The sequence below is a fragment of the Typha latifolia genome, chromosome 15, assembly GCF_019914945.1.
Source record: "Typha latifolia isolate L0001 chromosome 15, TyphaL0001v2, whole genome shotgun sequence".
In the NCBI taxonomy this organism is placed as follows: domain Eukaryota; kingdom Viridiplantae; phylum Streptophyta; class Magnoliopsida; order Poales; family Typhaceae; genus Typha; species Typha latifolia.
The window spans coordinates 2,825,196-2,839,680 of record NC_133100.1 but is presented as its reverse complement, the minus strand read 5'-3'; the positions used below and the strand labels follow the sequence as shown (position 1 = coordinate 2,839,680).

The 14,485-nt window shown below is 37.8% G+C and overlaps 1 protein-coding gene across 2 annotated transcripts in view; it reads right to left on the bottom strand.

The window, feature by feature from the left end:
- Positions 1-7,286, bottom strand: part of LOC140801675 (uncharacterized) — a 73,837-nt gene extending 66,551 nt beyond the window's left edge. Inside the window, exons 1-5 of one of the 2 annotated variants that reach the window (XM_073156897.1) lie at positions 7,070-7,286; positions 6,008-6,089; positions 5,028-5,131; positions 2,688-2,783; positions 2,526-2,573 (exon numbers count right to left, since the gene is read on the bottom strand). In XM_073156897.1, the coding sequence (XP_073012998.1) occupies positions 2,526-2,573; positions 2,688-2,783; positions 5,028-5,131; positions 6,008-6,089; positions 7,070-7,084 (345 nt within the window). In that variant the 5' untranslated portion in view covers positions 7,085-7,286. Of the gene's footprint in view, positions 1-2,525; positions 2,574-2,687; positions 2,784-4,480; positions 4,527-5,027; positions 5,132-6,007; positions 6,090-7,069 lie in introns of those variants that run through there. The other variant, XM_073156898.1, reaches the window with a different exon arrangement.
- Between the last annotated feature and the right edge of the window lie 7,199 nt (positions 7,287-14,485).

Below are 14,485 nucleotides of genomic sequence, written 5' to 3'. Positions count from 1 at the left end.
TCAGGTCATGAGAACAGCCTCTTTGGTAATAGAGGTAAGGCTGCATGCCTGCATGTATATATTACCCTCCACAAATCCCACAATGGCAAGAATCTCATGCACTGCATGCCCTTTGTTAAACAAGGGAACCTTCTCGAAGTACGAAAACAGAACTCAACTAGTTGATATGATGCTTAAATTTATCTCAAGTTAATTTAAATTACCAAATTCTCTGTCAGTGTTTACGAATTTATATTTGAATGGTTTCTACTAATACCATAGAAGACTTCCAACTTTCCTTGGAAATAATAAAAGTTTAGTTATTGTAGTTAAATGGTGGTATCTGGGATCTACAATCCTGATGTAGGGCTGCCAGGCTTGACGAGCAGCTCGGGCTCAGCTCGGGCTTGGCTCGGGTGAAGCTCGAGTCCGGCTCGGCTCGATCAAAGCTGAGCCGAGCCCGAGCCATCATAATAGGCTCGAAATTAATATCGAGCCGAGCCTGAGCTGGAGCCGGCTCGCTCAGGCTCGGCTCGATAGGCTCGATAGCCTGACTCCATATGACTAAGGACACGTGGCATAAAGAAATATTGCCACGTGTCCCTCACTAACTAATTCTCACCCGTAACACAATATTCATCACCCTCACCTACCCCACCCTCACCTACCCTCACCTACCCCACCCTCATTAATTACTTCACCTTTCCCATCACCATCTTCCCCATCCTCAATTCCCCCACCCCACCCTCATCTTCACTCTCACCCTCATCCACCTGATCACCTTCACTCTTCCCTCTCCGTCGGCCTCCATCGGCAACGACGGCAAGCCACCACCACGGCGCCACGCCTTCCTCTCCGTCGGCCTCCTCCTCCTCCTCCTCCTCCTTCGCCGTCGGCCTCCTCCTCCTCCTCCTCCTCTTCCTCCTCCGTCGTTGGCCTCCTCCATCCATCTCCGACTCCTTCGGCAAGCCGCTGTCCATGTCGCCACCGCCCACGTCGCCACCGCCTCTAATCGAGCTCGAGCTTTGCTCGGGCTTGGCTCGGGCTCAGTTAGGCTCAGCTCGAGCTCGGCTCGGGTTGAGCTGAGCCGAGCCTGAGCAACATTATGAGGCTCGAAACTAATTTCGAGCCGAGCCTGAGCCAGAGCCGGCTCGCTCAGGCTCGGCTTGTTTACACCCCTATCCTGATGCAATTTTGCAGGTTGAGAAAGACAACTTAACCAACATGTTTGGACTTTGGAACTCTTGAATAGGATAAAGACCAATAAGTTTATAACTAATAGAACTTTAATATCTTTCTTAAATCCAAGTCAAATGCCAATATAACCTGACAGGAACTAAAATAATCCAACCTAGGTATGATGTTGACAATAGTAGGAGTAAATTAGAAAAACCAAAATTTGGATAGAACTTTGACTTCAATTAATAACTAGACTACTAAATACTTAGCTTGCAACTGGTAGATTAGGAAGCAAAAAAGAAGAACATTCTAGCATTGGATGTAAACTGGTAAGGACAAATGTGATGGCCATTAGCAGGGAATAGATATCTATTTGATCTCTAGTGGCATTTACGAATTAGCTTTGTATTGTTCTTGTTACTTAGATTTTAAAGAAGAAAATGTCTTCTTTTAACTGTACTAAACCTTGCTATGTAGATCCTAAAGGAGCTCGTTAAGCTTCACAAAATTCGAAGGAGCAGTAATGTTTTTCAATGTGATCCTGCTATAATAACTTAGATTACTTGGGTTAATAGTTAGATTACTTGGATTAATAATTAGATTACTTAAGTTAATAACTAAATTAGCACTAATGAGTGTGTTAATTGTCTTCATGTTCCATAGTTCAGAACAATTACCTAAGTGAGCATCTCATTAATTCAGAACTATATTCTTTTGGGTTATTATGTAATTCAGCAAACTTATGATGCTTAAGAATTAGCATACTCTTACCAACGCCATTCTGTAGTCCACCAGTAGTTGTCTCATTCTGTATACTACCCTATCAAAGGTATACTAGACACATGTAGCTTGTATTTGTATATCAAAAACCAAAACTAATAGTTTACTATTGTATAGACATTCTTTGTGGTATTTATGAGAATGATATTTAATGATATGATTACATCCAAGTTACATCTTCTATAAAGTGTTTACTTGGATATACAGCTACATTAGTTTGATAATTTGGTTGCTGGGCTCTTCTTATTAAGTTATTAATTATTATATCAGAAAAAAAAAAAGGTTACTTTGTAGATAGACTAATTTGGTAGGCATTTGTAGCCCTTGTACAGTTGTACTCTACTGGGCACTTTTTAAGTGGGGCTACGGCAGGTACACCCATCTATTATAGCTCTAGTAGTAAGAGGCTTGATAACTGACAACAAATGCATCTACATTATATTTCATAATGGAAGATAAGAAAATTAGTAACGCCAATACACACTTGAGAATGCCAAAGGCATGATTTGGAAAAATAAAGTTAAAAATTTTAATCTTAAGAAACTAACCTGATAAGGATCAGAAGTTACAATAGGATAAAAGCATACCTCAATCTGTTGAAGCTTGACTTGGAAAAGTTTTTCTCTATCTTCCTCCTAAATAAACATAACAGTACACATCCAAATACAAGACAAACATGGCTGTTATTCGACAAGAACTACAAGTAGCAAATTTTTTTTTTACAGGACTAACAATTTCCAAGAAACTACCTTAAGGATTTGTCCATCGGGAGCAGGATAAGCAAGAATAAATACACGATCGATAAGAACCACAACAGGTTCTTTACCGAGGCTTTTCCAAGGAACCTACAATGCATAATTGGAAGCTGTAAGCTAAAATCATTTGAAGCATTTCAAGGTAAGCAAAGAGCCATGAAAATGATGAATCCCATACCGAATGATAACAAATTTGATATAGAACAAATACGTCATGCTTCAATAATATGTTTGGAATGCACTTCTACCTTTTCATTGAAATATATTATCTAGAGCACAACTAGGGGTGAATTGGTTTAGCTAGCTATTCATACTTGTTATTGGTCCTCACGTTCATGTATGTAAGCTTATAATTTCAAACATAAAAGGTGAACTGCCATACATGTTATTGATTACGTGTCTTAACTTTTATTGATGAAACCATGAAAAGCAATAAGAAAAACTAAATTTCATTGTCAGCAGTATTTTTTTTGTTCTTGTGCACAAAATGTTTGAATGTAACATATAGATATTCAAGATTAGTCATCTTCAGGAACCAGGACAAGGTTTCAAGGGTCGCAGCATAAGAGCATGTTTCAATTCAATAGAAATGAGAATTTTGGCGACACTCCCTGTGAAGCATGGGACAACTGCCGTCCTGAAGACTATACCAGTGGAGGCCTAGAGATTAAAGAAAAGTGAAAAAAGGAAAGGAAGGCCAAGAAAGGGAAGGTGGCACAATGAGGGAGGTGAAAGGAGAGGAAGAGAGAGAGATTAATTGACTCCACATAAGAGGGATGGAAAGAGAGGGTGAGTCAGATAGCGAAAGAATATGACAACAACAAGGTTTCAAGTGAGGTTTGTGCCTAACTTAAACCAACATTTAGTCTCAAGTCTGCTGCTTGCACCCAATACAGGAAAAAGAAAAGAAAGAAACATTGTAACCTATGACCAGCATTTCAATAGAGGATAATGTTAATGTATCATTTGATTAAAAGATAACATTAATGTGAGTATCACTGGATACAACCAGAAACACAGTCTAACATATCACATACATGAGCACATATGAACATTCATGAATATTCAAGTATATTAAACGATGACTGTACCATAGGCACAGACCGTGCCGACCACCGGCCGTACCGTAAGAGGAGAGAAAAAGGTAAATGATACTCACCTGCGCCTTTGCAGCCGTCGTCGCCATTGCTCGCCGCCCGCCGTCGCTTCGTCGGATGTCCTAGCCCGAGAGAGATCGAGAGAGAGGGGGAGTTAAAACTTAAGTTGCGGATTCAGATTTAAATCCAAATACGAATCCAGATCTGCAACTCAAGTTTTAACCCTCTCTCTCTCTCTCTCTCTCTCTCTCTCTCTCTCTCTCTCTCTCTCCTCTCCTCTCCTCTCCTCTCCTCTCCTCTCTCGGGCTAGGGCATCCGATGAAGCGACAACGATCGGCGACAGGTAGCTTGACGACGAGGTCGATGGTGAGCGGCGAAGCTATTAATAGGGGTGCCGTGCGGCACCCGTCATGTCACGTGCCGGTACACCGACGGCACGGCAGTGTCGACCGGCAGGGCCATCCACAATCATAAAGAAGGGATTTTTAGGCCTAAGATGTTGAAATTGTATTGTTTAATATTTGGGAACTAGACAAGTAGACTGATTTAAAAGATATATATGTAAGTGTGTCCCAATCAAGCAAAACGAGAGTGATATATAGGTCAATTCGAAAGCTGGCAGTGGTCATACTAGAAATAATAGTCTATGATATATTATGCCACTACAGTGCAGATAGCATTCAGTCGTACCATTTAATTATCAAAAACAGCCTTCATCATTCCACCACTATGCTGTTATACAAGCTGTAATCATAAGGGACGAATACTGAATCAGCCCTGTGGTATTCAAGTTTATAAAATCAGTCTCAATGGTTTCAATATTATAAAAGAAATCCCTGAAGTTTGGAAGTTTACAGTTTACAGATTAGATCACCATGGTTAATGTCTATAAAAAAGATCCTTGTGTTTAGTATAATATAGAAAAGTTTGTGGTTCACTAGCATTTCAAAAGTTCTCCCTTTAAGCTGTAGAGAGTAACAATTAAAATAAAGTAAAGCACAAGGACTAACTTTAAAACTGTTGGAAACTCAGATCAGTTACTACAAAAATGAAGCAGGAAACCACAAGAAGTTATTATCTATAGCTGTAGCCTGTAAGTCACTCAAATTGTCACTCTTAGCCACAAAAAAGATGTCAAATACCATTAATAATGCAATTAAGTACAATGATAGAAAAAGTAAATCAAAATTACATTTATTCATGAATTAAATTTATAAAACGAATATGATGGAAGTACCTTTAAAGTTATAGTACCAACAAACCCAGCTTTAACTGTGACAGGAAGCCTAAGCGAATTCAATGCTTCAGCTTTCAACTTCAAATCTTTAAGAACAACATCGCCTTTTGCAAGAAAAATGGAACATCAACAAGAAGATTACGAAGTAACCAATCAAAAAATCACAAATTAATCACAAGTTGTAAGCTAAATGATCAGATGAAAGTGAAGGCATAACTGCAAGCAAACAATGTATTTCTACATGTAATTAAGAAATTCACCGATAATGATTTGAACTTAAAACTTCGTATGGAGAAACAAAGTAGATAGAAACAACGATGATCATGCCGAAGGCACAAGTCATGTCGTGCCTACCATCGGCATGGGCCGTGCCAACTGGCACGCCCTCAAGTGGCACACAATGGCATGCCCTCAACATGCCCTTGCGTGCCACTGCACACCCTCTATCATATCTTCTAAAGTTTCTCAAAAGATATTTATGATATGTTCTAAAATTTGATGCATGAGTTCAGCCGATCTTATCAATGTTATGTAATCATAGAAACAAACTTCTATATAAATCGTGAGCACTAACCTCAAGTTACCTAGAATATAAATCATCAAAGCAAAGGAACGAAGAGGAAAGCAGAATACCAAAACATTTGACATGGAAAAATTCCAAATTACACACATAAGAATCTACAAATCATATATCACTGACTGCTTAATATTGTTTTTTAGTTAAAAAGGCCAAGAAATTTTAATTTACTGAATTTGAAATGAACGTCTATGAATTAATGAATGCAAAGTTAAACTTTAAGAGTTTAAGCAGTAATGAAGCAAGCAACAAATGTACATAGATGGTTGCATATCAACATTTTACTATATAAACTAGCCTATGTCAGCATACATCGATCAGTATTGCAGCTTGGAGAATCAAGGAGATGCATATACACAGGTAGAAAGAAAACATATGGAAGATGCTGGTATAAAGCACAAACCTTTCCATACACTAATTCTAAGAGCTTCAATTGACAGACCCTCAACATATTCTCCCAAATATCTGCGGAGCAGATATAAGACCTGTTGCAAGATGTCAATAATCAAATCACAAAATAAAGGATATATAGTTCGGCCACAGGAATTATTAATCTTGAGCCATATTAAAGCAGATGCAAAACAAAACTATAACTGGTTCATATTATCACTAGTCCATGATTCAGGAAGGCACATCATACTTCTACAGTAAAGGTAGCTCCAACCTAGAAATGATTGAAACCAAGCACTAATTTGCTATAAAAGAATTGCAGGGGATATTGCAGAGGATGTTTTACATGAATATGACTCATTCACAGATCATTCTAAAAACCCAGTAAATTTCAATTCAGCATGTATGCCTCATATCCACTTGACCTTAGCTGAGCTCTTCCAACATATACATCCCCAGCATCTTAACGAATTATTCTAGGATACAAGTTATCCTCTAATGTTAGTAGAAAGTAGAAACAGGACTACAATCTTGCTTTAAGTTTTTCGTCTGTGACATGTTGCGACCCCAGTTTTATATCCATTTCCATAGATATGCTTAAATCAATTAAAATTGTTCTTTAGAATAAGATGTCAAGCAACAAGCTACTCCAAAAATTCAAGTTATCCCATTCATCTCCTAGAGGCTTTTCAAAAAAGGAAAAAAAAAAACTATTGTTGCTAATGGCTTAGGCAACTTGTTAAGGGCATCTTTAGCCCAAACATCTCTAATTCCTACCACTTTTGAAATGGAAACAACTTACCAGATTTTCCAAGCCAAGCTACAGCTCAACTTGAATGAGTGGACAGCCTACTGCAGTCCTAGTTTATATATTTCAATCAAACGATTGACCGCTTCTTAGGAAGGTTGGACGCGATAAAACGACTACCAAACCGATTGCAACTCTAAATTGACACGACAATTACTAATTCCCGAATAGGAACACATACACTAGCAAAAGCATTCCATATCAGCAAATAGTTACTTAAATAATACAAAAACAAATCCAGAACAACAGGCAGGCCAGGGATCGTACATGAGCCTCAAACATGGCGAAGAACGAGTAACGATCGGGCAGAACCGACCGTCCACTAAGCCTTGAGGTCGAACTCCCGGATGCCGATGCGAGCCATAAATCAATGATAGATCCAATCGATCGATTGATGAGAGGAGAGGGTGGAAGAGAAGGGAAGAGAGGAGAAGGGAAGAGAATAGAAAAGAAAAGAAGAGGAGAGGGGTTTTATGTATGTTACAACGGAATAGGAGAAGGTATTCCGAATTAATGTGTAAATGATGGGATATTCGATGAGACGGCCAACCCAGACCCAGTCGAGCAAACTTTTTTTTGGTGCAATGGCCGGGAAGTACGCGAATGGCTCTTCCGAGTAACTAGTTGCGTGACACGTGTTACGCACGAATAAATAACGATGACTAGGTTAGTTTCTTCAATGTTAAACTACTATGTTTACTAATTGCAACTTAATTTGTAAGCAAAGCACGGACGATTTGCAGCGCGAAGCACTACAGTTTTTTTTAATCGCCGGAAAAAAAAATAAGGCCCTCTATTATCGAATTACAATTCCTGCTATTTCTTACTAATTAAGAATAATTTATCTTTTCTCTAATTTAACCTAATTATTTAATCTCGATATACATATTATTTTAAATTAGAGCGTATATTTTATATAAACAATGCGTATAATTTATATAGATGAAGTATAAAATTTTTTTTTAAAATCTCAATTCCCACATTGTTGAAAATTGAAGTGTGTTGATTTTAGGATATGATAGTCTTTTGAGAATTTGTTAGGGCTAAATCAATAAAAAAAACTCTGAAATTGTAACTTGATAAAGTTACTATTGTAGAATTATAACAAATGAATGAAGTGGCTCACTTTTAGGATTGGTTCTCATATGGAATAGATGTGAGATAGGAATAGCTATTTTTATTTTTTTATTATTATCAAATAAATGAGAGATTTATTTTTAAGGAATAATTATTCTTATGTTCACTTATATTCTAAATTAAGAGTATAATAACTCTATTTGATGTGATATAAAATGAAGGTAAAAGAATTACTTAAATACTCTTTGATTCGATTTAATGTAAATTAATGGGATAGGCGGTAAAAAGAGTAATATATTCGATGTATACAATGCATGCATACCAAAATGTTTTATCATGTTTTATGTATGCAATATAATATAAGGCGCTGGTAGGTATATTACTATGCTGGTCATCTGCATATGCATTGTACGCTGGTAGATAGGTATGCTTGCTGTTGCCCTACAATATTGCTAACATGGCAATACTATTAAGTTGTCCTATATGTGCAATGCTCGCTACTAGATATGTAATTCTTCATACCAATGATTGTAGTGTCACCATCGGCACGGTACGTATTTATAATATTTTTAATAAAATTTTTAGGATATATAGTAATATTTTTGGGCCTTTGATATGTCAATCTTTGGTTCTTTTGTTTAAATATATGTATTAAAATTTAAAACCTATATTATAGTATTTTATCCTTAGATTATTTTTATAAATAACATATTTTATTAAAGATAAAAAAGTAGTTAAATAAATATTATTCAACACATAATATGATTAAATACATTCATTAAAATTAAAATTAATGATGGAGAACTCCATAATATGATTGAAAACTCCATAATATGATTGAATACTCCATAATATAATTGAACACATAATAACATTTAATACATAATTAATCATTCAATACATAATTGATAATAGTTTAATAATTAAAACTAATATCTAGTTGAACGTAGAATGACAAGGAGGATCAAAGACTTCATTTGCCAACACAAGAATAATACGAAAATATTATGTTAAATACTATCGATATTCTTCAAAACTGTGGTTGTCTAGGTCTAAACTTGTGGTCTTAATCTTGGATGGCATAGTGAGCTTTACTCCTTTGTAAAAATAATATCTCTTTGAGAAAATTGTGTAGTAGGGACGCATGTCTCATCTTTATCATTATCGCTACCAAACAAAGTCTCATTATTATCATCTCTAGTCTCATCATTATTAATTTTATCTAAGTCTTCTAAAGGACCAATGATCGTGAAGATGATCTAACTCGACTAGCAGTCGGTCGTGAAGATCTAGCTTGACTAGTAGCTTGTCGTCCTCATTTAATACCTAAATGACCACCACTAGCTTGGCCTCTAGAGGTTTGACTCCTTGTTTGGCTTTGATGAACTCGACCTAACATGAGACAATTAAACTCCTGATATGAGTTTTCTTGTTGTTCCATATGAGTATCCCTACGTCCATGTTGTACTTCCTTAATAGATTGAGTCCCTCCTACATGCTCTGCAGTCCAATCTTCTACATCTGTCACTCCGGCCTCTTCAGCAATAAATCTATATGGTTGAGGAGGATCTCCCTCTTCATTAAGCAATGGGTCCTCCTGATTCTTAACTGTCTACATCCACTCCATTATAGGATTATCCTCATACTGAGAGAAACCAACGTCTAGGGGGTCAAAATCTCCCTCATCTCTCTCTTGATTATTAGTTATATATTGTAGACGTAATCTTATATTTTAGTGGACGTATACCATTTTAGTATGAATCAGTTGAAGAGTTGACCAATTACACTCACATCCACTAGATGAGGTTGTTTGAGAAAGAATGCAAATAACAACCTTCTTAAGATTAGAGGATCCTCTATACTGCAACCACCACTCAGCTGTGCCATTAAAATTCATCCAAGAGTTAATAGTGAGTAAACTTCAAAGTCCGTACAATAATCTTCTCCAATGACCACTAACGATATGTTTGGACCCAATTCCAACTATCATTCTTGTCCTACAATCATGATGTACATGACATCAAATATTTCTCTAATAAAGAAATAAAGAAATAAAAATGATTATCTAAAGCCTAATAAAGATGCCCAGTGCCAACTTCTTACAGCCCTTCCAACTGGGGTATACTCGGGCCAATGTTTTGAAAGGTAGTGGGTGGTTACCCACAGCCTCGCGCTTAGGCGAAAAACGGATGACAAGGCAATTTATTAATTTTAATATATAAAAAATTAAAAAATAATTATATATAATATAATATATATTATATAAAAAATTTATTAGATTCACATTTATCAAATTAAATTATACTATTAGATTCACACTATTCAGTACTTATACAGCAAATAAGTTTAGGCAGCATCCTATTAGAATGGTAAACTCAGTAATTAAAGAAGAATGTGAGGGCATTTTCTCCAACAGCAAGATAGAAAGGGCCATCAATCACTCATTTCATTCAATATCATCTCTCTCCTCGACCTAGCTGAAGATATTGATCAGACCAAGAGCTCAAGCTTACGAGAGAGAGAGAGAGAATTGCCTAGTATGGCCGCATACTAGGTTAGTGGGGCAACTGGTGTGCCGCCCCGCCTTTCGGGAATGGCCTCTGCATGAAAAGGGGGAAAAAGGAGAAATTATGGATAAAGCTTGACCTACTACAATAATACAACACTGGTCACTATAATTGTCCAATTGATATGATACTAACTATAACAACCAAATAATAATAATTAGTGTGCATTATTCCCCATCCACAGCGCACATGCCAAGTTCTTGTGCTGCCTCCCCCCCACCCACCCCACATCTCGCAATTTGCTACGAGAGGTGGAGGGAATCTCGCCTCGCTGGAGTGGAGTTCGGACTCCATTCCCTCCACGTTGCCTTCTATCCCTATAAAACTCTTAACCAACATATCTATGCTCTTCTTTGCTTCATCCTCGTCTTCTCTTCATCTTCTTCTCTCTTATTCTCTGGTTTTGCCATCAAAGAATCCAATGAGGACCGTGGACCACCAGAGTACTAGTGGACCAAACCAACCCCCAATTTGATCTGCAAATTAGTCCTCCTCTGTCCATCCTTATAATTAATTTGATTTTTTGCTTACTAAATCATAGTTAAATCCTAGCTCTACTATTTTTGTTCTCATCGAAGAAATTTGCATGTCAGTGACTTCAGGTCGATGACCCACCGGTCCGAGAAGCTTCGCCCCTTCGTCCTTTTGTCGTGGGTACTGGATTTGGGTACCCACGCTGCGCATGGGAGGCTACACCATGTCGCCTCCCATCATCGGTTTTTCTAGGATTTAGATCACCGTGGATGACTTTGGTTTCGACTTTCTAGCTAGTTAGATTCCCCTCATCTAGAGGGAGCTACTGGTATCCTCAATTAGGACCCATAGTGACCCTTTGGTCACTGTCGGCCATAGATCACCCTTTTTCTCTCTATCGGCCACTCTAGCCGATGGCTAATCGCCTTAGAACACTCTACTTATTTCATAGTGTTATTATATAGTTCCTATGTAACAACCCAATCCCAAAAAAAAAAAAAATTTATAGGCACGACGCAACCGACCGCACTGTGGCCGGCCTCGTGCCCATGCCAGCGGCTCATGCAGCTTGGTGGGGCGCCACGCGCCTGCGACCACTACCGCAGCCAACCGACTGTGGCCAACTAGCCGCGGTGGGCCCCGACGCCGCCACTACTCCTCCTCCACCGCCTTCTCTCTCCCTCTCTTTAAATCTCTCTCTCTCTCTCTATCTCTCTCTCTCTCGGCCACCCTCTCACTCTACTCTCTCTCTCTATACCGACACCTTCCCTGGAGCCGCCGCCGCCGCCGGTGAGACCTCTCACTCCCCCTTTCTTTCCTTCTCTCTCTCTCTCTCTCTCTCTCTCTCTCTCTCTCTCTCTCTCTCTCTCTCTTTTCCTTGCCCGAGGTTGGGCTCGTCGGAGCCAAGCCGCCGGCGAGAGGTCAGCTGCTGGCTGGCCAGCAGCGGCCGGTGCCCTCCCCGTCGGCCCGGGTCCGCAACCTCCTCCCTCACCTTCTCTCTTTCTTCTCTTCCTCTTCTTCTTCTTCTTCTTCTTCTTCTTCTTCTTCTTCTTCTTCTTCTTCTTCTTCTTCTTCTTCTTCTTCTTCTTCTTCTTCTTTCTTTCTTTCTTTCTTTCTTTCTTTCTTTCTTTTTCTCCTTCTTCCTCAGCTCCTTCTCTTTCTTTCTGCACAGTGTTGGGCTCGGCCCAGCATTGTAGACTGATGGCAGATTTAATTAGTTTATTTATGTTATTTATTTAGGTATTTTTCTTCTTAATATTTTAATAATATGATATATCCTTCAATATAATTTTATTAATGATAATTTTTATAATTAATGATTAATTAGGTATAAATATAGGTAATACTTATATTTATTTATTTATTTACATATCTATTAGATTAATAGATAGATTTGTAAATTATAATTATTAGATTTATATTCTAATACCCTCATCATATATATTTTAAGTATTTCTATTAATTTTATGATTATTCTGCAACAAATAAAATACTAAGTTTATTTAGTTATTTATTTATTACTTTATCGAGTAAAGGCTGTGTTGTCCCTAATTAATCAAGATAGTGTATGAATTATAAAATTAATTAAAATTAGACCTTGTCTATACTAATTTAGCCTTTTATTTTAATTATTTTATTTTATAATTATATATTCAGAAATACTCTCATATAAAATGAAACATGCCTCTTCTCCTTATGTTATAACTAACATTTTATAATAATAAAGAATTATAATATTTGAATCGTATCTATATTATAGACCTAGTTATGTAATCAAAAATAAAGAAAAGTGATTCTAAACCCAATAAACATTTATATTTTAACTGAATTAATTCTAATTAGATAAACGTCTAACATCATACTACTTAAATATTTCAGATTCCGAACCCCCTTATTTGAGACCCCGTGGACCTTGCTAGTGATGAGTGTCACTCGGTTACCTGACGGACGTGAGAGATGCGTGGTTTGTATCTTCTGATCAGACTGTGAGTAGTCTTATCCCTTAGATGCCTTTATCAAATTAGGTTATATTATATATTTATATACATGCATGTTTTGGCCTCCAGCATGATTATATAATTTTATCTAGAGATGATTATAGTCGAGCATATTTTATCATGCATTCAATTATGCTGATTTGGAATATGAGTACATTGGTGATATATATAGAGATGATTAGAGATGATTCTACTGTTATGATTGTTTACCGAGTGGTCAATATACATCATATATGATTGCATTAGATATCATAACGTAGTCATGGTCGGCATGCATCATGTGTCATATTTGAGAGAGAGAGTTATGATGATAGTATGATACGGAGATTTGTTTACTCGTGGTCGAGGATTATATACTTTTATCAGTTATGACATGTTACCTACTTTTCATTTATATATTATTAAGGATACATTCATATACTCATTTATGACATGATACTCTTTCTGATTCATATTATCCAGTACATGATTTACTCTCTGTTTGGCATCACTAATTCGGGGTAAGGTCTATTCACTGAGCCTTTTGCTCATGACTCTCTTTATTTCTTTTCTAACCCTTCAGATTTGTGGTACGTGATAGCGACCTGAGATATCTTGAGAAGATATTTTAGAGTGATGATGAGGTGAGCTATTGATGCGAGACGGTACAGAAGATAGTTTAACCAGACATTGAGTTGTATCGTTGTTTGTTATATTTGTACCTTATTGTATCAGATGATGATTTGCATAGTATATGTCAGATTTTATAGCACTCGTGTATCAGTTGTTTAGTTCTATCTTAATGGTTTGTTGTGGCCTGTGTGGGTCTTGCCATATTATATAGTGGTCTAGTGTATATTATTATGGACGTGGATATTCATATGTTAACAAATTTATTTGGTTGATAGTATGATTTATTTGGCGATGGATTATGTGATCATGGATATCTTAGCAGGTGTTAGTTGATGATGTCATGATTGTATGTGCATAGGAGTGTATCTGTGTGTGACGGGCCCCGCTCGACCTGTCGCGTGCGCCGCGCGTGGTGTTAGTTGATGATGTCATGATTGTATGTGCACAGGAGTGTATCTATGCATAACGAGCCCTGCTCGACCTGTCACGTGCGCCGCGCATGCTGTGTGGGCGCATGTGCGTGCACGTGCTTGTGCCGGGCGGGGGCGTTACATCCTAGCCCCTATTTACTTTGGTTTTACAAGTTTTTTTTCTCTTCTCATCGACGCTCAAACTTCTTCTTTCTATGATGTTCTCTCCTTTTTCGACCAACTACCTGCACAATTAACCCACGACGGCCTTTCAACCTTGTGAGAGGAGGTGTTGCTTGACCGTCGATGACGGTTGTCACTGCCAGCATCACCCTCATTTTTCCCCTTATTTTCTTCCCCAGGAAGAAGACGTTAAGCACTCTGTTCTCTGTTGGACTGTGGGGTGGGCCACAGCCCACACACACAAGCTTGTATCCAACTGTGGACTAGGCCCTTGAGCCTAGTCCACCTCTTCAGCTTAGTGGGCTGCTGGTAGGCCCACAACCCACTTCCTCATCTTGCTTGACTTAGCCTTTAAGCCCAATC